This window comes from Pygocentrus nattereri, chromosome 1 (assembly GCF_015220715.1).
Source record: "Pygocentrus nattereri isolate fPygNat1 chromosome 1, fPygNat1.pri, whole genome shotgun sequence".
NCBI classification, from domain to species: Eukaryota; Metazoa; Chordata; class Actinopteri; order Characiformes; family Serrasalmidae; genus Pygocentrus; species Pygocentrus nattereri.
The window spans coordinates 12,935,419-12,960,580 of record NC_051211.1 but is presented as its reverse complement, the minus strand read 5'-3'; the positions used below and the strand labels follow the sequence as shown (position 1 = coordinate 12,960,580).

Here is a 25,162-nt window from a genome sequence, read left to right as displayed (position 1 = left end):
ACATAATACATGTCCCAGCTGCGATGTTAGCACAAATGAAGGTATAGCAGAGCTGGTGTGCCAGCGTGTTGTAGAATTCATCGTCATTAGGGCCAAGAGATAAGACTGGAGAGAAATTCACACATGGAAAAGGATTCACCTGATGCAAAATCAGCATTGCTGAAAAAAAAGGATGCTATTTGGGTTCAATAGCTATTACTTGGGAAATGGAGATGGGGAATTCATGGGAATTGTGATGTGACTGTAATCCACACTCTCTCAAGAGCAGTTTGGTGGCCTGTTGTCAAGAAATCAGATAAAAACAGAATTGCCCAATAATCAGGTTTTTCAGTGTGTGTATATAGCATTAATCAGATTATTTTTCCTGTTTTTTGCATCTACACATAAGCGAGAACAGCACAACATAGAGAAGAGAAAAAAGAAAATAACTGCCCTGGAGACAACAAGGATCGCAAACTGTGTTTATCACAAAAAATAGAAATAAAAAAATAATTTCTGTTTTACGTTAAAGGGGAGTCCTTCTGATTTTTCAAATGTTCTACATAATTCAATATTAAAGATGTAGACAAAGTCATTCAGAGTGGTCTGATGTGAAATTAAAGTTTAATTATGAAACTTACCTAGTGAATTGTTCATAGCTGCGGTGAAGGGAACCAAATGTCCAAAAGCCTCTAACGCCTCTAAAAGCAACATCAAAGAAAGTTATTACATGAAATGGTTGTAAATAAGCTTCCTGGTGCCTGAGACTTTGTTTTACAAAATGCTTTCTGAGATGAACAATTGGCCTACACCTTTTTTTCAATCTATTTCTGTTGAAGATGTAAATGCAGTGGGTTATAAGAGAAAACAGTACCCAGAAACATTTTCCCACAGTTTCATCATTATCAACAACACTTATAAGAGAAGTGTAGTTTTGCTGGTCATTTTGAGCAGTAAATGAAATGACTATACTTGCATCATAGACATACATTTCTCTACACTTCACATCAAACTACTGTAAAAGAATTTGTTTCCGTTGCAATGACTGAATTATGCAGACATTTCAAAACAGCCAACATTTATTGACAGGTCTTTGAATAAATTTCATGGATAAGATTTTAACATTTAATTCTAAATGACAGAAATGCACCTTATTGTGTATCTTCACTTTATTACAGAAAAGAACAATAATTTTAGGAAAAGCAGATTCAATGATACAAAGTCCAGAATACCTTTACTACTGGGATCATTTTCAAGGGCCAGCATCCTACATTTTTCCTGTGCGTAAATTATTCCACTGAACACCCATGAACATTTTCCAATCTCTGTTCATTTCTTTGAACTAAACTGTCTGTTTTTGTTACTGTGCCTTTAAGAATGACAAATGTAAATGAGCACTGTCCTGATTGGCTGCCTTATATTACGCTTCTTTCTAAAAGGCAGTCTGGGCTCTGACACTCCTTATAACTTCAAAGTGAATGGGCAGAGCTAAATTTATGTAGGCTTAAAGGATATGTTAATGCTTGTTTTTTGTGACATGACAAACAATGATTTCAAACAGGCTGTTTTTGCAGCTTAGTTATAGACTGTATGGACTGGAACAAGACTAATATGTTTTAAAACTTTTACAATGTTTATATACTACATCAAACTATTTTCTTTAAAACAGTGACAAAAATTCAGTTTTCCATGTGGAACATTTAATGATTGCAGAAAGTTTTTCAAGTGGCCACAATGTTTGCATTTATATTTTTCATGAACCGACTGTAACGGAATAAAAATGGGTTTAGTAAATGACTTGCATGAGTGAATAGGATCAGTAGAGAGTACATTAGTCAGTTAATTAACTGAGACAAATAATATGAACTATACTCAGACAGCCATGCTATCAAATACATTTTCATTACCCTCTTTATATTACATTATATATGTGTCAAGCTGCTGTAGCATTTTAGTTGGAATATGAGCGTATCAGCAATTCCAACTGTTCTGGTCCATATACTGACCTTGGAGATGTGGAAGAGAGCCAGAGAGGTGTAATGTGAGTTGAGTAAGGTTGTGTAAATCAGTTCATCCCTGAAGACCTCATCCTGAGATAGTATCAGGGAAGAGAGAGAGAGAGAGAGAGAGAGAGAGAGAGAGAGAGAGAGAGAGAGAGAGAGAGAGAGAGAGTGTTAGAGTTATATGTAAGTGTCCAATACCTTTTAACACACATTTAAAATCATTTATATTTAGTTCTTGCCAGCAATGTTTCAAGGTGAAAAGGTTTAAGTTAGACTGTGGTTCTGGCTCAGTCGTCTGTAAGATACGATAAGATAAGATAATCCTTCAATAGTCCCACAGCGGGGAAATTCATTGTATTCATTGTATTCATTTTTAGCCCATAGCAGTTTAGTCCTGAAGTAATAAAAGTGTGTTTCAGTTTGGGCTGATTTTTGATAATACAGGACAATACAGGACATCCAATCAGAACAGAGGTCATTCACACATTTTAGTCTTAAAAGCAGTAACTCTAAAAGCGCTTGAAAGGATGATTTGGGTAAGGGGTTTTCAGAGGTGTGAGATGGTATATCCTTCACTCTTCCTCAGTGTGTGCTATAAATAGTTTGCTCCAATTAAATGGATATCCAATACGCATTTATCAAAATCAAGGCCACAATTTTCACCCTATGTATTGACCCTGCCCTTCTATATCTATATTGGGCCTCCGTTATTGGGGTATTTTCTGATTTTACTGGTGTTCATATTGAAATCATTACACTTTGTGTCAAGTGGCCAATCCAATTTATCATTACATGCTGTCATTAATATTTAGTTGAGCTCATGTAAAAGTTGCAGATGAAGACAGCTTAGCCAACAAAGCCGGAATTCACTCCAGCTAAACTTCATGTGGGGAGAAAACAATTCCATTTTCCAATCTCTTTATATATATATATATGATTTGTAAATGCCAGCTGCCTGTCACGTTGTGTTAAATATTTTTGATGAATCAACCAGCAGACTTTGTCAATGACATCTCTTCGCATAAATAAATGAATTTGCATTGAAATTAATGATTGTTTTTGCCATCTTCTATAATGTCTATGCTTCAGAGATACAAGCGACGATATGTAGATTCAGTGAGTTGTAAAGGCCAGCATTAGTTCATCTCCCTTCAGGTCATCTGTATGTGTTACCACACACATGCACAGCCATGGGAATTCCCTTTGATGTGGCCACTAGAATAGGCATCCTCCCTCTTCACTTCTTAGCCCAGGGGAGCTACGGCTCATAAAGGCTACCTTTACAGGCATTCAGAACTCAGCTAGTCTGCATGTCAATGCAGTGCATGCATGTGAGAGAAAGACAGATGTGTGGGTATGGAGGCACATGTTTAGATGGAATGGTTACAATTTATAAACATCCAAACTGTTTATTGCAGTGTGTAGAACGCTTAGGCCGTGTTAGTATTACTTCCTATTTAGTTTTCTAACTTGGTGGCTCCTGTCCATCTGATCCACCTGATCCAACTAGCTCGCAAGTCCTCCGCTGAAGAGCAGGTAAACACCAAACTGTGCAGGACAAAACTACTCCAGGATCAGTTGGGAACTGGAAACCATACAAATGCAGGTTTTTGTATTTCAGCACAGTATGAATGTACCCAGCACACTGCTAGACATGCTAACAGTTCAACCACTACGTGCTATAGAGCCACGTGATTGATCACATCAATTAGAACGTCAGTGCAGAAAAAAACACTAAATTAAACACTAAATTAAAATGAAAGCTTGGTGATCATTACGTCCACTTCTACCAAGCTACACTAAAAGCTATACATTAAATGTCATACAGGTACCATACATTAGTATCACTAAGGCTGCTTGTCTAATTAAGACATGATCGAATAAACAGCATGGTTCGACTGTCAAAGTCCGACTACAGCCTTAGGCAACTTTTAAAATCAATTCAATGCTTTTTAATATTATAAATATTAAAAAATTATTCATAACAGCACACACACTCAAATATGACATGTATTTGTTTTATTCAAACCGACTGATTATAAAGCTTTGAGACTGCATGATCCTTGCATTTCTTTTCTTTTCTTTCTTTTTTAAGTGTGTCACCCTTCATCAGTGGTCAATTTCTGACCACAGGATCACTGTTAGCTGGATGATTTTTGGCTGACTGCTATGAATTAGTTTAATATGTAATGAAATCTATGTGCATAATGGCACACTCTGAAATGTCATATCTATATCACTATTTTATTTGTTGTGAATTAGCTATGATTTCATTGTAGTATTGTTTGGTTTAAAACCATCAGCAGTGTGGTGTGGCTGTGATAGTTTTGTTTTCAGCCAGCTGCATCTTTCAAGCGTAAAATATGGCAGGAGTGTATTTTGTATATTTTTTGGACAAAAAACTACAATAGTCATGCACACACATACCAGTTCAAAGACTGTAGAAATGCTGGCACTGCAGATATTACAAATTTAAAATTTCCCACCTTAAAGCAATTCCTGACTGTAGGCATTTAAATCATTATGCTGTCTTCTGAAAATGCCTCACACAGCTACAGGTTGTGGATAATGTCGGTTTATGGAAACTGTATGATAGTTCTGTAAACAGAACGTAAATAGGACAAAATAATTTCAGAATAAGATCAGGCTTGTTACAGCCAATACCTTATCCATTAACATATGGCTGATTTCTCTGAATTTACAGTAAACAGTAAACAGTAACAGTAAAAATTAAGATATTAAGACCTTAAATCTTTCAAATACATTTTAAGACTTTACAACAGTTTTTAAGGATCCATGGGACCCCGGATATTGGTGGGACAATTTGAAACAGATTTGGACAAAAATGCTTACACTGCTTCACTGACCATCATGCAGAACTTTTGTAAAGCTTCCTGACAGACAAAACACGAATGCCAGAAGGTAAAAGGATTTACAGTTTTGGAGGAGAAAAGGCTATCCTTCTCGTGAAATATATTTGTCAGAAACAAACGATATTTAAATGTGGTCCTGTGGAAATTTACTCTTTAACAGGTGCTACATTGTAAAAAGTGGAATAGAGAAGCAGTTCATTAAGTGTTTTTTGAGGTTTGAAATGTAAAATATTGCTTTTATTCATGTAAACAAAAATTTTGCTTTGCATTATGTTACTCATATTTAGTTGAAGTGGTAACATATAAAGCTTGAATCGATAATTTTAGTGTACATTTTATTTCCTACTGCTTTTCACCAAACTCAGTGGTGCTCTGATAAGTTTAGTCTCATTCCAAAGGTTTCTGACAGTTGCTACTCACTTTATTTTGTCTCCTTGAGCATGTATCCATATTATACACTCTCTGAATAGCAAAATGATTGATGCTTTGGAAGAGTCTTTCATTTCCTTGGTTTGGGCAGCAGAACTTAATTTCTGGCCTCTCTACTTTGGGAGAGCATTAGCAGCAAGAGGCAGAATATAGTCAATAAGAAAAGCAGGATCATGCAGGCGGATTAAAGCGCCTACTACAATTATTATTATAATAGCAACTACAGTCATAAAGCATTCATTTGTATTCACACATTAACAATATCAACTTGTTTTCTAGAAATAATGACCACCATCACATGATCATGTGTACATACATCTGTGATCACAAAATATACAGCCAACTAGAAACGTACTTGTCCTTTGATCATTTTATTGCTATTGGTATGAGAGTTTTATCTGTGTCTAGACGTGTAAATCCTTTATACAGCTCGTAAACATCTGGGCCCGGTCAAGTTTCTTATACAGGTTATTGTGTGCATGTAAATGTAGTTATTGTTAGTGGCAGTCTGGGGTGCTGAAGTTGTATCTGAATTAGCACAAGCTGGCTTGTAAGGTGCGAGAACAGGCTAAAGCACTCTGTGCTTATACTTAGCTGGTGAGTTCAATTGGGTGTTGGAATAACATTAACTTGTGCTAACTTGAGCAGAACTGGCTTTATAAAGAATTTTGAGGGTGGGATATTAAGCCAAACAATGCATCTTACATGAGTTTCACACACAGGACAGTGAGGCACTCTGGTGAGATAGCCAAACCAGGGGTTCCTAACAGCCATTTTCCATCATCTTACCTGTGATGCCTCGAGGTGGATGAGGTGGAACAAATGCATCACATCACAGATGATTTCAAGCACTGCTCTGGGCATTTTGGGCAAATCAGTGGTCCGCAGGTATGCTCTTACTCATCATGCCTGCAGAACGTGGCTATAATAAATAAATAAATAATTAATTAATTAATTTACAAATGTTTTCATAAAAAGCAAAAAATATTCAGTAAAAATGTATAAATAAAAATGCACTACGGAATCCAAAATTTAATTTGGCTAGCCATGACACAATAACTCTTTACGTAAGGCTGAATCTTCGTTAGTTAGAAAACAGTAAAGTTAGTCTAGTTAATCATAGCAGAGACGTTGTAAAGAAGGAGGAGACAGTTCACTCGTTGAAAAAAAATGTGATAGGTTGGAAATAGGGCAACCAGAAGTGGGAAAAGCCCTTCCTCATTGTGGAAATGTGTGCATGAGTAAAAGCCAAAGCAGCCTGAAAAAAAACTTACTATACAAATGCTACACACTATTTATGCATTTTTTTTTATCAGATTTTACCAGAAATTTCAAATCTGTTTTAGAGACGTGGTTTTCAGGAACCTAGTCAAATATGCCTGAAAAGAACTGTCTGGGGCTGTTGTCAAGATGGGCAGACTTTCCTATACCTTAACTGATAGTTGATCAGGCCTAAAAGCAACATGCAATAAGGCCATCCACAATAGAAAAGCTTTATTTTGTGAGGAAAACAGCTAGCAAAAAGTAAGTGCTGGCAACTATGAACATTTAAAATTCTATGTGATAAAATAATTAACTGATGTTTAAAGCTATAAAAGACATCAGTTATTGAAAAAAAATACAGCTTTGCCAGCCAGATGAGGACAAGGTTGTGCCTATGGAAAATATTGTGTCAACTGCTGTAGGTGTATTCTCTTTAGTCTCAATGTGTCTGTTTTTGGGTTCTGTTTGCCCTCCTCTACCACAGGCACTCCTGATGCCCCAGCCTGACCTGAGGAATGAGGTGTGCGAGGGGGAGCAAGCTGTTTCATCTTAGGGGCCAAGTACTTCTCCCCTGGGTCCTCATTAGACTCTGAGATCAGGTTGGAGCTTCTTGCTCATATTAGTAACCGTCAGCAGTGTGGACTCCTTTTATGTCCTTAGGCTGGCTCTTTGCTCTGAGCTCCCTGACACCAGCATGGCCACTGGCAGCAAGAAAGAACAACGTGGTGCTACGTGGACAGGAAAAAAATCGGAATGAGAACAAGGAATCTAAGTGCATGTTTGTTCAGTTGTTTGAGTTCAATTTTCAGTTTTGGTCGCCTGTCAAGAAATGTCCCTCGACAGTGGAAAACAGAACTGATGTTCTGTGAGGCAGTGTCTCGGGCCCTGACCCGTCTCAGAGACTTCAGTGAGAGCTGGCCTTGTTTTGTAGCTCAGTGTGGCGGCTGATCAGTGCAGAGTGTATGACAATGACCTCTGTGTTGAGCGGGTGTTTTTCCTCTGGTGTCCGCCACCCGTAGGCTGTTTGTGACATTTAGGAGATGAATGGGACTCAGTTTCCACAGGCTCTGTTTCTGGATACTCTCAGAGAAGTGCTGTGGAGGGACCAAACCACCTTTGTGTTCCAGCTTTTCTGATTAGATTTTCTCTGATCAGATTCTCTTTCTTTTTTCTGTAATCAGCACTCACATGCGTTGTCACTTTTGTGCACTTGCTTGGTTGGATGAGGTCGCTGGAAGGGCAAATTCATAGCGAGGGGCACTTGGGTGTCACTGCAATACCGTGGGCAATGGTGGGACACAGAGGGTGTTGAAGTTTGTCACCTCGGGAATTAATTTGCTCGTCAGTCCAACTTAACCACACGTCTAGCACAAGGCCGATCATCACATCCTACAGTATCCTTCGGCAAGGCAAACACAGCTCAGGATTACTTCATAAAGACATATTAATGATACATTTCAGACTGTCCACAGATCTCAGTCACATATGTGTAACAGAGATGTGTAAAAGAATGAGGTAACGGGTATCAGAAAGCGTGAACACCTCAGCATTTCTGCAACTCAAAGTGTTTGTGGGTTCCATCTATGAAGATGTGGATTTTTGTCTATGTCCATATACATGCAATCATATGACCAAGGTGTTTAACCTTATCGTCATTGGAAAATAAAGTCCTGATACGAAGCTGGTCCTGCTCTGTGGGTGTAAAGTGATCTGTGCTTGTGGCTGCCGGTCTCTGTGGCCTGACTGCACTTGGCTTAGCCTGTACCTTCTGCTCGTTTGGCTGCTACCTCTGAAACAGTAGAGATAGTGCCCCAACCCAGCAGTCATAACAACAAGCGAGAGGAATGATTGCCCAAAACCAATGCTCAGGCTCTGGACCCTCATCAGATAAATACAGATAAATCGCTTTTGGCAAAATTTTTGCCAAATTAAAAATTAATTTGTTAAATGTTTTCTGGTTTTTTTTTTCTTTGTTATGATCAGCCATTGGTATGTGAGCTCTGAAACCCTTTAGTTTTGTTAGTCATTACATTAACCTTAACTCCATGTCTAAGAAAGGTTTCAGCATGCACGCCATCACCCTACGTCTGCTTCAGTGACAAAAAAATGTTGCTATTATACTATAGTATCATAGGCATTATTTACATAAGGATATCTACTAAAGCTTCTGGACACATCATCACTGGTGTTCTTGGAAGCATCATCAAATGCATTTCCAGAGATAATAATAACAAAAAAAGCAATTAAAAACACTTATATAAATATACATTTATTACAGTAAATTTCAAAATAATAGCAACAGATAGCAGATAATAACCAGTAATGTTAAGACAGGCCCTAACTCAGGAGCAGAAGTATGAGCAAATACAGTGCAAGCTGAAGCTTAATAATTGTCCATTAAAACATAAAGCAAAGGGAATCTCTCCATATAGTTATCTGAATGAGAGAATTCTGTTACACCCGGATATGCCTGTCCCTAAAGCTTTTTTGTAATGCTTACAGAGGGGTCTTTGGAAGAACTCATAGTGCATGTCTGTTAGGAGCTGTTAATACAAGCCTGAACACATCTAGCAGGGTGAGGGTGCTGAAACAAGGGATGACCAGTAAGCGTCAGAGTGCTGAACAGTGGTAGTAGAACTGTGAGATAAGCCCACTCATGAGAGGGTGCTGGTGGAGAAAGAGAACAACAAAAGAGCAAGAGAAGAGAGGGAGAGTAAGTGTGAATCAATGAGAAAGAAACAGAGAGACAGTTGGAAAGTATGAGAGAGACAAAGACAAGACAGTGAATTATGTAAAGAGAGACTTAGAGTGCAATACCCTTTTCTATCCTAAGGCCCTTCATGATGCTTCATGTGATGCTCTTTTTGTGGCGTCCCTCTATCAGGGCACTGAGTGCTTTCTGACAGACTGCTGATAGATGAGACTGTTTTTCATATCTCTGAGGACATGCTGGCCCACGTGTCGTGGTTGCTGTCTGCTAAGGGGCTTACTTATTGTAGAACTTGTGGGACATGCAGTATTTAAACCAGGACACACAGGTTATACAAAAGCATCTCTGGCTGGTAAACACAGAGAACTTTAGAACTTTAGTCGTTTAGTAGTTTCTGCAGTTATGTGATTATTCAAGTAGTCATGTAAACATCACACTCTGCTTTTTACATCGGATTAAGGTCTAAAAATCCAATTAAGAAATCCAAATAGAGTTGGACTTTGATTTCATTTGGTTTTCTCAGACTGTGCTCAGTCTCTCATGTGCGAACACAGTAAAAGCAGTAAAGCAGCTTTTAACCAAAGTCAGTATTAAAAAGTCTGTTTACTCGACAGCCATCTTTACAACACCATCGGGCAGTTATATCCAGCCATTCAAGACCAGACTCCTCTCTCTCAGAAAGGGGAGAGACCAAAACCCTCAAAACAGGTCACATTGTTGTTTCAAACAAATGTATTATCTAAAACCACAGATAAAACAAATAAATATTTTCTAGCACCTGGCTCAAATAACAAAAAAAAAAACAACAACACTGATTTCTGTTCTGGCTACTGTGCAGATCTCCACAACGAGGGGGGCTGTCCCTGCTAGTGGCAAAACCAGCAACCTAATCTGCTCTTTTTATTGAAGGCTTTCTCCGCAAATGGACGCTTTGTTAAATGTTATGAGGTTTTCCATTCATATATTAACCAAAGACCAGTTTACACAGCACCAGTGAACAGTCTCCCCCTTTATAATGTCACTGGTGTAGTGTAGTAGAGATGCCCATTCTGACTAATGTTAATACCTCAGCTCATAAACAACACCCAGTTCAGTGCAGGGAAGGAAAAAACACAGATTAAAGCACTGGTGTTGCACAAAAATTGGTAAGTCTTCATGGTAGTAACAGAGTAACAGAGCCTGCCTCTTAAGATAAGCTAATGAGCAAACATAGCAAACCAGCCAGTGTCACAGTGCTCAACAATGAGACTTGTCTTATTACAGGTAGTATTCTTTCCTCAGTGGATGATGTGCCAACATGTCATTTACCAGAGAAATATATTTCCACTATTTCTGGACCTAGCTAACATCACCTGGAGTATTTAGGGTAGTTAGCAGTACAGTCATGCTGTCTCTGCATTCCCAGTCGTGTACTTCACAATGCATCCTTAGCAACATGCTCACATGAAGGCACTCATGTTTTAATAAAATAATGTTATAACACACTTACTATAAGAAATATGAGCAAGACTGTTGTGGTGTACTGAACTGTTGGTCTGTATTTTTTTCTCATGATGAAATATGACAAATACCTGAATAGTGATTTCAGTATTCTAATACTGGCACCACGAAGAGTTAACCAAGCACACACGCACCCTTGCACATCTCTACAGCAAAAAAGACATTAATGCAGCACTCCATGCAGCAAACAACGGTTTGTTTCCTCACCTGGGCATACAAACCACACTACACCAATAAAGGCAAAACTAAGTAAGTTTCTTACTTTTATAAGATTTTTAAAGAGTAACTACACCTCACTATTTTCAGCTATTCTCCACCCCTGGCTCAACTTTGAAAAATGTTCAAAACCATGAAAAAATATGATAATTTTCTGTTTGGAACAATGTGTTTACATTTTAAGCAAGGCTGGTATATTTTTTAACTACAGAGCAGTGCATTTCAGCTTAGGTTGTAGTAACTCTAAACTGTAAATCATCTGCCAAACTTGTAAATGTAATAACACTTCTGCAAACCATGCATCAAATTAAATTCAAATATTTGGCTTCTACTTACAAAGACAAATGTGATAAAGAATGAAAGTTTAGAATGACTACTACTTCTAGGTGTTAATATTTCTGGTGATAGAAACAGTAAATGTTAGAAAAGAGAAGAACTGCATTAACTGATTTATGATTCATTTAAATTTTGATACATTTTCCAATCAGGCCCACACTCCTTTACAGCAGATATGTCGAATTCAGCCGCTCTAGCAGGGTCCAATTTCAGCCCTAATTTAACACACCTGTTATACTGACAGGGTTGTGCTGGATTGTACATGATCAAAGTCACATAATGAAATCTGAGTAAAAGTTAAGCAAAGTCATAGATTAACACAGAATTCATAAGAAGCTAATTTCTAGCATGTAAAATGGCCTCACGGTTCCTCGATTTGCACCGTTCATCCACGTGTGCATCTTTGAAGCGCATGCCTTAGAAATGTGGATAATTCGCAGTCCATTCAGCATTCGTTTGTTGATGCCTTGCCATCCACGTGACCTTTTCAACACACCAGCACCACTTTGTCACTGCCGTAAAACATCCCCCCCCACATGTGCCCTCCGCCCTGAGCTCTACATAACCACAGCTTTCCCTCTGTCCTGTAGATTATGTCCACGTTGGAGCCACAGGCCCGCAGCCGTGTAATCTAGCTTCTGGATCAGAATACCCTCTCTGACATTCCCTGCACGGGTACAGTAACACATGCTGAGACACTTTCACTTACTTTTTTTTACTGCCTTCACTTTCTCTTCTTCCCCCTACCTATGAGGTATGTCCTGTCTCAGCACAGCCATGTGCAGCATATAGGTCTATAAGGGCCTGTTTGAAAACCACTATAATTTACTTTAATATCTACTTGAAATGTGTATCATTAACAAAACAAACAATTAAAAATTCTCCAAAAGCAAAAATTTCAAGGAAAATTACAAGGAAGCCACACCAGCTAAATATAACACCAAATTTTCAGTATTTAGAGTGTCCCTGCCTTTACCTTTAGAGCTTCCGTTTTTTTCAGGACACTTGTTTTCAGTTTTTCAAAAAAATCAGCAGGGACATTCAGCCTCAGACATTTATTCTGCTTCTCATGACCCAAGTAATCCAAATTACAAATTAAGGCTTTTCCTCTCTCTAAAGGATAAAAGCTTTAAGTACTGTTTATCTGATGGGGACGGTTGTGGTGGTCTACCCGGTCTTGCACAGTTGTTGGGAGTCCCATTTTCTCTATATTTTTCAAATATTTTCTTTTAAACTCCTTGAACTCCCTTAACCCTGGTCCTAGAATACCACCTGCTTTGGACATTTTAGTTTGAATTATTCTTGCTCTAAATGCACCTAATCCAAACAATTAGCTAACAAGCCCTTCCTAAGGGAGGGTGGGTGTGTTACAGCAGAAAAACACAAAACTAGGGTGGGAACCTTTATTTGTGTTATGATTAATCTCTTCAGAAATATCTCCTGAAAAATGAATCTCTCCAGTTTAATGGTCATTTTGACTAGAACATAAATAAATGAAAGTTGTTACTTCTAGGCACTGATAGGTGTTTTTCTTTGCTTCAAATGCCACAAATTACTCCAAATTGGTTTATATTGAACGTACTCCCTTACACAAGTGATGACAATGAGACCTCATTGAGTACACATTTCTTTTTTTATTTAACTTTGTTAAATTGCACCTGTCAGGCAGTCTAATTCAGGGAATGATGAGATTTATGATGTAGGAACATGTAGCTGTAGCGCTACTGTGCCAATACAGCACTCCACAACAAACAGGTTGTAAATGAGAGAAAATCAAAGTTCTCAATGACTTGCACTGAGCCCAGATTTTTTGTGAACCAGGTTATCTAAAAAAACAGAAAACTCAGCTCTCTGAGGTCCATGAAGGAGAATGTTAAAGACCTCTTACACAACAGTTCACAGAATAATCACTAGTAACACCTTTTGAAATCTCACCAATCAAATATCCTCATGTCTATCCATAAACCTACAAATGAAATAGACCTTCACTCCTGGATCATTCATCTGGTTTTCATTCGTTTAATAAAGTAAGACACCAGAAGCACCACAAGCATGTACAAAACTCTTTTGCAATGTTTCTGACTTGTGACTAATGTAAAAAGAAAAAACGTGTGGAAACGTTTCTGATATAAATTTCAGATTGGTAATTTTTAAACAGCGTAACTGACTTCTGACTATTTGACCACAAAGTTACTCAAAATGCCCATCAATACACACTACATCACTACATTACGAGGTACACTCTATACTGTGATAAGCAAATTAGCAGCCATGTTAAAAGTCTCTTGACTGTGTGAGTCCTTTGAGGAAAAAAGTAGGACAACTTGTCTAGAGTAAAGACGTTTTGTCCCTTACTTTCTCCAATGCTCTCCTGTCTTTGATAATCCACCGATTAAACCTCTACACTAAACCTTTCAGTAGCATAATAAATGAATGTTCCTCAGGATTATCAACTCCTCACCTTTTAAAGACTGCTGTTTCACAGCACATTTGTTTCCCCATATATATGCCTGATTGATTGCTCCATCAATTGCCCCCCCTTCCTCTGCATGAACATTTATAAATGGTAACTGCGAGACCATGCTAAATGGCTCACCACTGGCAAATACTGACCTCTTGACCTCACACCTTCTCTGGCTGGTGACATTGTCATCACAATGGGGTTTCTCTAACACCACTGATACATTGCACCCAACCCCCCCGAGTGACTGGTGCCTCGTTCCATAGGGTGAAAACACGTGGTTAGCATGTTGCCATCTGGCAGCTTGATCATCTCTGTTTATTGTCAGGTTGGATGTATCAGATTTTTGCAGGTTTTAATGGCCTGTTTTGGATTACGTGTGTGTCAGGAAGCGACTGGCTCTCAGGTCACACTTTGGGGCCCAGGCTTCCTAAGTAGAGGAGTTTCTATACAACTCATGGTATACGACTAAGCAGAAAGAGAAAGTGCATCTCTGATATGATAACTTGGTTGCTCTCTGATGGCCTGCTAAACTGTTGTTCGTGCTAAAACGCCTTGACGCTATTAGGCGCTTAATTTTAATTATCAAGGATACTTTACTATCCAGCATGTGCAACAGTCTCTTTGGCTTTGTCAGTTGATTTAACAGATCCATAGAGATGACCTGGAGATTAGGAAGGTTAGCATTTAGTGAAGAGCTAAATAGCTGCACTCAAGAACATGACACAGAGACACTGTGTGACAGCAGGCGGAGAAGAGATAAAGAGAAAAAGTAGGAGAGACAGAGAGAGAAAGGCTGTGGGACAGATGGTGTTAAGGAGAGTGTGCTCCAAGAGGGACCAGAATGGCGCACTGAAGCCCTATAGTTGTGGGAAAACATCGGCCGTCATCCATCTCTGGCAGAGAGGATGAAAGATCAGCTAACAGGGACATGTTTTGGGGGGTTGGTGGACTCAACATGTAACTCTATCTCACTTACTCAGAGTCTCCTCATATTAAAACTCCCTGGCTGTATAGTGATTTCACATCATCATTTTTAAGATGTCAGGTCTTGTAAAGCAGATCACAGTAAGCACTTTTTGATTTTAACATGGCTAACTGAATGATAAGCTCTTGGAGATCAGTTAGCTTGATCCTAATTGCATTACAATGAATGGCGTAGTAAACGGTGTAGGTCATGTGTGTCGGGCTCCAGCACTCTCGGGCCAAACCACTGCAAACTTTATTACACTGTCTCAGTAAACACACCTAATTCAGCTCTACAACTATTTAGCAATGCCTACATGAACTGAATTCAGAGCGTTAGATGAGAGTAAACATTAATCTCTGCAGAACTTTGGCCCTGAAGATCCAGTCTGACACACCTGGTGTAGACGAAATACCCGCGGCTCTGTGATTTACTCATATAATTTTTTTTATACTGTATGTTTAAAAACCACTGCAAAAGAAAACCATCATAAATGTGCTGCAAATGCATGGAAACTCAAAAAAGCTTCTGATTCACATATTTTACTTTTTTTTGTTGTTGTTTTTTTATTTATTTTAGGGATGTACTAAAATGTCAGCCATCAAAATCAAAGAAGACAGAAAATTTTGGCCTAAACAGAAGATGAAATATAATTTTTCCCTTCACTCTCTTGCACCAGTTCATGCAGATGCATTCAAACTGTAGCAGATAAACAATGGGAGAAAAAAACTCATGCCACATGGCACTAAAATGACGAGAGACTACAAGGCTCAAAAACTTGGGCACTACAGGTTTGATATTTCGCTGCTAGCTCACTAATGGCATCCAACACAGTTTTTCTAATTATAAAAAAAAAAAATCACCGCCAAGGTGCCTGACTAACTAAAAAAGATAAGGGAATGACCAGCCATTCTCTGTTGTTGAGGATGTTGGCTTTTGAGGCATATTCTGTACCCTATATAATAAAATGTATTATTTTTTTTATTTAAACTGATTTTATGTAAACTGTATTATTTGTAAGCTCAGCTTATTCCTGTTCAATGCAGAAATTCAGATTATCAAAAACAAAAATATATTGTCTCTAAACAATGTTTTCTTTATTACCTTGCAGTTTTATGTTTAGTTTGCTTTTTCAAAAGAATACACAAATCAAAAACCTTTCAGTTTGTGACCAAGTGTGTCTTAAATTTTGGTTACTTGTTTTTCTCTTTTCTAAAGATCTTGAGGTATTTAAGTCAGTATCACAACATAACAGATATTGTTTTTAGTGTCTCAGAGGGTAAGTCATGAGACTCAACAGCTAACGTGAGTGTTCAGGGCATCCTTCTAGCAGTAGGTTCCCAGCATATTAATCATGGAGTACATATCTTGCACAGTCAATTCATTATCTCTTTTGTTTTTGAAAATGTCAAATGAATTGTCGCTATCTCAAAAAAAAACCTCATTTCTCAAGAATAATACCCTATCCAAGCAATATTATATTGTTATGTAGTGAAAATGACTTAAGCAACTTCAGATTTTGAGAAAATAAATAATTACCTCATCATGGGAAAATTGAGTAAATAAAACGTGTAAATCCATGAGGTATAAATAAGGGCTTCTGTACAAATGGAAGTCACTAAAGAATATTTAACCCTGTTGCTTCTGCTGATTCTATGGGCGCTTTCAAAAGTCCTGCAATGTTTCAAGTGTTGTGAAAGATTTACTTTTTTTTATCTCTGTATATTTATTGTTTTTTGTTTTAACTGCCATGTGTGCACATGTTGTGAACCAGCTTAAACATCTATACATGAAAAGTTATTGGTAAAATCTGTATTACTAAGAGCACTAATGAAAAACTCTGTGTACCTTGGATTAAAAACAGTATCTTCAAGTACACAATGAAAGGACCACATTCAATTACCTCATGGAAAACAATGCAATGTCTTGTTACTAAGCTAAAAGAAGAGTTAAAGTCTGCTTGGCTGGTCAGTGAAGTTTAGGGGGTTAAAGTTACAATAAAGTAATATTTCTGTTTTGCATATTTCCAACTCCCTTCTGGTCACATGACTGTCACAACAACAGGATAAGAAATCTACCTTTGCTGTCTTGCTGACTAGTAGAGTGCAGACAACTACTTATCAATAAATATTTTTCTGTTCTTATTTCAATTATGTACATAGTCTGATCAGTGTGCAGCAGTTCAGGTTGAGTGGTCGTAGTGGGCGGAGTTGGAATATTGAATGTTGGAGGCGGGGCGCGAGCATCGGCACAATGTGAGGGAGCAAGTGCGAGGCTGGAATGAGCCGAGTCATCGGCAGTGGTGTAACCCGATGCCAGCCACAGTGTGATGGCCTACAGCAGCTGCTTCTGACTTGGCCGACACTGGCCTACCAATCCTGCTCCTCCCGTGACGGATGCTCTAAATCCTGCACGAATCACTAAATCCACTTTAATAAACTCTGACTATACTCTCCTAGTCTTGTGCATTGCATCATATTAACAGCCACTAGAGAGACAGAGAATAGCACTGCAGCTGAGCAGGATTCTACAGTTCTGACTTAAAAAAATCTCACCAGAATTTTGACTTAGGAGCAACAGTGTGAGAACAGATTTTGACCTCAATAGCCTACCACTTGAATATGTGCGAATGCAAACATGTGGATTTGTTTTCAATCATATGCGCCCAGTTGAATGCTACTATATTTACATGAAAAGAAAATTAGCTAATTGGCTCACCATGCATTTCACATGAAGCCTAACTAACCTGCTAAATACTTAACCTGCATAACTGTCATCTCATGGTTTAGTTAAGAACTGCTGGTTTCTCATTTATTTTGCCTTTCCTGTGGATTCATGGTAGTGAATGTAAATCTCAGGCATTAAAAAGTTTATTTTAGGTGCATCAGAGCAGCAGCCAAAACTGGCTCAGCATCATTGTGGTGCACTGTTCATCATTGCTTACCAACACAGCCCAATCAAATGAAAGTCAAATATGTTGATTTCACACATTGGCACTTCAACAGGCTAGCAAAACTGATGCTGAGCAAAACATCCAACACTGTGGAACCAATACTGTGGAAAGCAGCCTGCACACTCACACACTAGTGATGGGCATTCCATCTCTTTTCAGTCAGATCATTCAGCTCTGCTCACCAATAAGAACTCTTTCAGCTCCAAAACAGCTCTTCATTCAGTATCACTAACAGCTGTTTTTTTTTAAATAAATGTGAAACTATCAAGACGTTACAGTAAGATATGACTGTTCAGTAAACAAACTTACAAAAAACTGCTAGTACAAAGACATACTTTGTGTTAATTGGTTAAAAAACAGAAAGACAAATGAAATGAAAGAAACTGCAAGAAAAGAGCATAATAAACACTGAATGACAGAAAATGATAATTCCTAAAGTTAATTGATGCAATCCAATCCACTCAAATGTGTAGTTATATAATTTTCACATTAATAAAATGCATCATAGCAGCACAATTATTTCAGTACACATTTATGTCAAGTAAGGTCAATAAGCTCACTCAGACTTTTAAGGCCATCAAGTACACGTTATTCATTTGTCAGGAGACAATTCTGGAGATTAGATATGAAATATCACTTGCATTAAAAAGGAAAAACACAAAGGAAATCGCAAAACGTGCTGAAACAGAAGTTCAAAAACTATTTAAACAGATTTAGAGAAAATGTCACTCCTAACAACTGTTAGGACCTGGTAGACCACAAAAATTAATCAACTAAATTAAGCTCCAAAGAAGCAGCTTGTATTACGAGAACAATGGACAAGTCAACCCACACTCCAGACCTCAAAATCAATAATTGCGCTTGGTATTACCTGGATCATGAGAAGTAGAAGATGTAACCAACTTCTAAGACTGAACTTTGGAGGTATGGAAAAATATTCCTACAGATTTCTTTAAAAGGCTAAAAGCAGCTAAAAGCAAGTATTCTAAAAAAGAATAGAAGCTGGAATAAAGGCAAAGATTGAACACAAATACTGAAATACATGATAATAAACTTAGACATTGAGGCTTCTGTGTATTTTACCGTTAAATGTATTTACAGTGTATTTTTCCTAATAACAAGCAAATATAATGAAAAATGTGATGTTATACAGTTGTTGAGGCATCTGGTATTTTCCTGTTAAACATGTTTTCTGCTTCTGTACTTTAAATACAAATACAAATTTAAATAATTATACATATACATATACATATATATATATATATATATATATATTTACATGTATATGTGTGTGTATGTATATCTATACCTATATATATGTATCATCACTTCATTTTATATATATATATATATATATATATATATATATATATATATATATACCACAGTCAACAGTCAGTGGTATCATAACAAAGTGGAAGTGATTGGAAACGGCAGCAACACAGCTATGAAGTGGCAGGCCACGTAAAATGACAGAGAGGGGTCAGCGGATGCTGAGGCGCAAAGTGCGCAGAGGTTGCCAACTTTCTGCAGAGGAAACTCTTAATGCTTTAGCAGACTGAGAGACTTTGGACAATTTCAAGCTCCCAACTTTGTGGAAACAGTTTGGGGATGGCTCCTTCCTGTTCCAACATGACTGCGCACTAGTGCACAAAGCAAAGTCCATAAAGACATGAATGAGTGTTTGGTGTGGAAGAACTTGACTGGCCTGCACAGAGTCCTGACCTCAACCCAATAGAACACCTTTGGGATGAATTAGAGCGGAGACTGTGAGCCAGGCCTTCTTGTCCAACACCTGTGTTGTGTCTGACCTCACAAATATATATACACATACACACTCATGGGCCACTTTATTAGGTACTAATAAAATTAATATATAACTAATAACTAATAAAATAAAATGCTAGTAAAATTTTGGACCCCCTCTTGCTTTCAGAATTGCCTTAATTCTTCATGGCATACTTTCAACAAGGTGTTGGAAACATTCCTCAGAGATTTTGGTCCATATTGACATGCAGTTGCTGCAGATTTGTCTGCTGCACATCTGTGATGCAAATCTCCCGTTCCACCACATCCCAAAGGTGCTCTATTGGACTGAGATCTGGTGACTGTGGAGGCCATTGGAGTACAGTGAACTCATTGTCATTTTCAAGAAACCAGTTTTAGACGATATGAACTTTGTGACATGGTGCATCATCCTGCTGGAAGTAGCCATCAGAAGATGGGTACACTGTGGTCATAAAGGGATGGACATGGTCAGCAACAATACTCAGGTAGGCTGCGGCTTTTAAACAATGCTCAATTGGTACCAAGGGGCCCAAGGTGTGCCAAGAAAATATCCCCCAAACCATTACACCACCACCAGTCTGAACCGTTGATACAACGCAGGATGGATCCATGCTTTCATGTTGTTTATGCCAAATTCTGACCCTACCATCTGAATGTCACAGCTGAAATCGAGACTCGTCAGACCAGGCAACATTATTCCAATCTTCTACTGTCTAATTTCGGTGAGCCTGTGCAAATTGTAGTCTCAGTTTCCTGTTCCTAGCTGACAGGAGTGGCTACCGATGTGGTCTTTTGCTGCTGTAGCCCATCTTCTTCAAGGTTTGATGTGTTGTACGTTCAGAGATGGTATTCTGCATTCCTTGGTTGTAACAAGTGGTTATTTGAGTTACTTTTGACTTTCTATCATCTCGAACCAGTCTGCCCATTCTCCTCTGATCTCTCACATCAACAAGACATTTTCGTCCACACAACAGCCGCTCACTTGATATTTTTCCCTTTTTCGGACCATTCTCTGTAAACCCTAGAAATGGTTGTGTGTGAAAATCCCAGTAGATCAGGAGTTTTTCTGAAATACTCAGACCAGCCTGTCTGGCACCAACAACCATGCCACATTCAAAGTCACTTAAATCACCTTTCTTCCCCATTCTGATGCTTGGTTTGCACTTCAGTTGTCTTGGCCACCTCTACATGCCTAAATGAGTTGCGGCCATGTGATTGGCTGATTAGCTATTTGTGTTAACAAGCAATTGATCATAAAGTGGCCAGTGAGTGTGTGTATGTGTATACAGGTGTGTGTGTGTATATATATATATATATATATATATATATATATATATATATATATATATATACATACATACACACACACACATACACATACACACACAGACATATATATGTTCTTCAAACTTTTGCATAAATGCTTTGGCTTTAGTAATGTCACAAAAGAAAACATAAGAAATGGGTGGTTTTTGTAGTTTAATTTCCAACATGGACTAAGAAATAAATAGTACTTTTTAAAACTGTATGTTTATATAGTACAACAAACTCTTATTTCAAAAGAGCGAAAAATCTGTTCCTTGATTGGCCCTTACGTTATATTACAATATTCTTTTATTATAATCATTACACCACATTTTGTGAGGAATAAATGTATGAAAATATTACAGGCAATTAAAAAAAATCCCATGCTGCATTTAACTGCACAGGAAAGTTTTACATCACCAATGAACCCTAAAGAAGTGTGCACCATTCTAAGTTTGTTGCTGGCAGAAACCGGCATGTCACAAGGAGTGACTTCTGGGAAGTTGTACCCCCTCCACTTTTTGGATTAGCTGCTCTTCTCATGTGTATTCAGACTGAACCATAACCTTGATAAAAAGAAAGCTTTGGAGTATAGAGTGAACCCAAAGGTCTTCTCAGAATCCCACTTAAGCAACATAAAAGAAGAAAGGGCCCTATTGATACAGTCTAATTAATTTCCCAGGAGCAAACAAGAGTGGACTGGAAAAACAATTCACACAACGCAGCTGTAGGGAACAGAATACTGCATGCCATCATCATCGTCCATATTTTCATGGTCTATTTTGTAAAAGATAAAGTACAATGCAGAATGTTTATTTGGGTTTTTTTTTTTTACTTCTGCCCAAAGCAGAATATTTTCACAAGCCAGTGGCAATGATTTAAAAGGGACAGTAACACCAAACATTAAAAGACTCTCTGTAACCTCATACTTTTTCAACACACTATAACAGGATTTGGATGACAACTTTGTGAGTATGGCAGTGAGACACTTACCACAGCCTGCCTGCTTTATTAGCACAGTTGCCATAGCTCCCCAGCCTGTAAAAAACATAACCCTTTACTACATGCTGTTGCCATATAGCAGCAAGTATTTTCCTTTACTTCCTTGGCTTACTACAATATGAAAGTTCTTTTTTCTTGTAAAACAGTAACTGTTGTTCAGATCATATATCTTCTTGCTGCATACTTGCATTGTTGGATGAGGAATGGCTTCTGACAGGCTCTTAAAGTGTGTGCACACAGTTCAGAAAAATCTTCAATAAAATGCAATCTGTAGGATGTTAGAACTTCTTTAATATAAATGAAATCAGTGCAGATGCTGTGGTTTGTGATGTTGCTGTATGCAAACAGCATGAGACAACTGTACTAAAATCTGCTGATTTTCTATCATTAGTATGAGTTTCATACTTGTATTCTTAAAACATTCATGTATATAAGTCTGGTACGCAAATGCCTGTCTTTCATGCCTGGACAACCTGGTGATATGTGCTATGTGAGTGTACTGTGTGCACTGCAGAATCTTTTGTCAAATGTTACTGCCATGTAAAAAAAAACAACAAAAAAAACAAAAAGAAGCAACGTACCCATACTCCAAACATACCCTTAATGTTTATCATTTTGTTTTTTATTTAATTTTATTAATTATGCAATTTTCAATAAGAAAAAGTATTAGCTTTTTTTCCTTCAAAATGTCTGTAGTAAATGGCTTATAACAGTTCAACAGTACCTTCAAAATTTTGTATATTTGTAACAGTCAGATAATGCAAAAAAAAAAAATTATTAAAAATCTGCAGAAAAAAAGGTAACAAGTCCAGTACCCAGGGTGCTAGACAAAACCTGTTAATTAGCAGTAAATGTATGTTTTCTCAATGATGGAAAAAACCTGTAAAATTAGTCATTTCATTTCTTGCCTTTTACTGTATTTCAGTTTCAGTAGCTAGTTATTCTGACATGCAGTATTTTACCTTAATAATAAGAAGTAAAAGCCATTGCTGTGAATTTACCCTCCATTTCTGTACACTGACAACAGCAGCATTAAAAAAATTGGGTTTACTTACATGCATGCAAGCTTAAAAAAGGTAGCAAGCCTTAATTTTTAAGTAATTTTGATTTTTTTTTTTTTAATAAACAAATAGGCCTATAACTTTGCATTAGGCTGCTTTAAGGTTCAAGTTAAACTTTAGCTAGGCTACCATATGCTACACATCATGTAATACAAAATATCAACAGCACAAATTAGCACATACCAAAAGCCGCAAACAGCAAAAACATGCAGCTGGTATAAAGAACCATGCCAACATAATAGGCTTGAAAAACAAGCTTATTATCTTGGAAAACAAGATTATTATAAAATGATTATGAACTGATTATTATACCTAGATGAAAAATATTACATAAAAATACCAAGCAGTATACAATTCCACTGTTACTATTCAATTCCATTCACAGAATCAGTGGGAATGTCTAATACCTACTGTCTCCTGCTGTTCACTGGTGCTGTTTCCAAAAGCAATTCAGAGAACCAATAGAGCCTTTGTTTTGGAACAGTTTTGGGACTTCTTGAGGGGGTGGGTGTCTGATCTAAGTCCAAAAGAATTGGGATACTAAAACTGTGATTCAACCGGAGCAGGAAGCTAGTGTACTTTTCTCGTTAGTCCAGCGTATTTGTGCGTAAACAGGCAGTAAATTAGGAAGTCAGCAGGTATGCCCAGGGGAAAGATCACCCTACTGGAGGTGTGGCGCAGGAATCGTGCAGCACGCTTGAAGAAATCCAAAGACCTGAAACTATGGCCACATCAACTGTAAGTGTATTCTACTTGGAACAATTGACTGGCAAATTATATACCACTAATCATTCTACACATAAACAGAATATTTAAAAAAATACTACACAAATACAAAAAAAGTAATGAAACCCCAGTAACATCAATATTTTCTGGTAGATAATTTTTTGGGATACTACTGTTGAAAACATCAATAGAAAAACAAATGTGTTTTTAGTTATTTTCTTTTATTTATTTCAGAATAAGTGTTGAGTCAGTACTTGCACAGTAATTTTCTTGAGTTTGAGGTTAATTACACAAGAACTTGGAGCGATTCGATTCAGTTTCTCTAAGAGGCTAAAGAAAACTCAACACATATTTCAGAGTGGGTTTATCTAAATGAACTGTAGTGACTTGGTTTGAATGTTTTCAGATGTCTTAATACAAAGGCAGTGAAACATTCTTTTTAAACCACATATGCTGGTCTGTCTGTCTCTCTATCTATCTATGCAAACTACATGTTTTGTTGATTTTCTATGTGGAAATAAGTTAAACACATCCTCCACAGAAAACATACCTCTGCACATTTTAATGCACAATTACTGTTTATTTGATAAATTTAACATATTGGGGAAAACATAATGCTAATTTTCTGTTTTAGTTATTTTCCCCAATATACTAAACTCAAAAATACATAGAAACTGTGCAATAATACTTGCATAAAAATGATTGTTCAAGTTTGCTCTCAGTTAATGATGCGGTGACTTATTTTTGTTTAGAAAATCAACCAAACATGTAAACTGACCAGGGATGTTAAAGCTTTTGAATATGACTATATATAATAATATAATATCTAATATAATCTATTTATCTGTCTGTTCTTCAGTCTTTACACCTAAATTACATTCCACTTTTTCACAATGTCTTAAATATTAATATATATATTAGTGTATTAAAACACAGACTAAATAATGCAATATAATTATTTGTATATATTTTTCAATGATTATTACATTTTTCAAAGATTACGTCATCCGGTTATAATGAAATATTTTATGTATCATGTAAATGCAAGACATAAAATGCTGGGAATGTGTTGTAATAAAAAAACATCCCCAAACATTTTTAAATACAGTTCAATTTACACAGAATTGCAAGCTTTAACACCTTTTTAAATCTTTTTTTTTAACACTATAAAATCTGACATGCCAATTTGATGCGTTTCCCTAAAGAACGATAAATTGACCAGCAGGGGTGAGCTATATCACAGTATTTTTTACCATTATCATGATAAATTACGTCCCAATATATATATATATTTTTTTTTATCATTCTCTCTATTGGGTTAACAGGATAGAAAAACAATACAGGGCAGAGATTGATTACATTACCTTTTTTCTTTTTCCCCCATTAACCACCTAACCCACTTACTATCCCTCACCCACCCACACCAACCCTCACCCACCCTGTCACTTATCGCCCACATTCATAACAAGACGTTACTATAGAAGAAGGGGGGAAAAAATAAACAAATAAAATAAATAAATAAACACAAAATAAATTAAAAATTAGTAAAATAAATAAACACATAAATAAATAAAATAATAATAATAATAA

At 37.2% G+C, this 25,162-nt stretch overlaps 1 protein-coding gene and 1 long non-coding RNA gene across 5 annotated transcripts in view; one reads left to right on the top strand and one right to left on the bottom strand.

Moving 5' to 3' along the window:
* The window catches only part of scn4ab (sodium channel, voltage-gated, type IV, alpha, b), a 72,119-nt gene that overhangs the window by 2,229 nt on the left and 44,728 nt on the right, over positions 1 to 25,162 (top strand). For 2 of the 4 annotated variants that reach the window (XM_017717368.2, XM_017717367.2), the window contains exon 1: positions 23,420 to 23,584. The exons of 1 other annotated variant lie outside the window; for it this stretch is intronic. In XM_017717368.2, coding sequence (XP_017572857.1) covers positions 23,487 to 23,584 — 98 coding nt within the window. In that variant the 5' untranslated portion in view covers positions 23,420 to 23,486. Of the gene's footprint in view, positions 1 to 11,899; positions 11,985 to 23,419; positions 23,585 to 25,162 lie in introns of those variants that run through there. One more of the 4 variants, XM_017717370.2, reaches the window with a different exon arrangement.
* On the bottom strand, positions 620 to 21,807 carry LOC108439135. Its single transcript, XR_001858744.2, has 4 exons — positions 21,777 to 21,807; positions 6,074 to 6,206; positions 1,986 to 2,069; positions 620 to 680 (listed from the first exon to the last, which is right to left on the bottom strand). It is a non-coding gene; the product is annotated as an uncharacterized LOC108439135 (long non-coding RNA).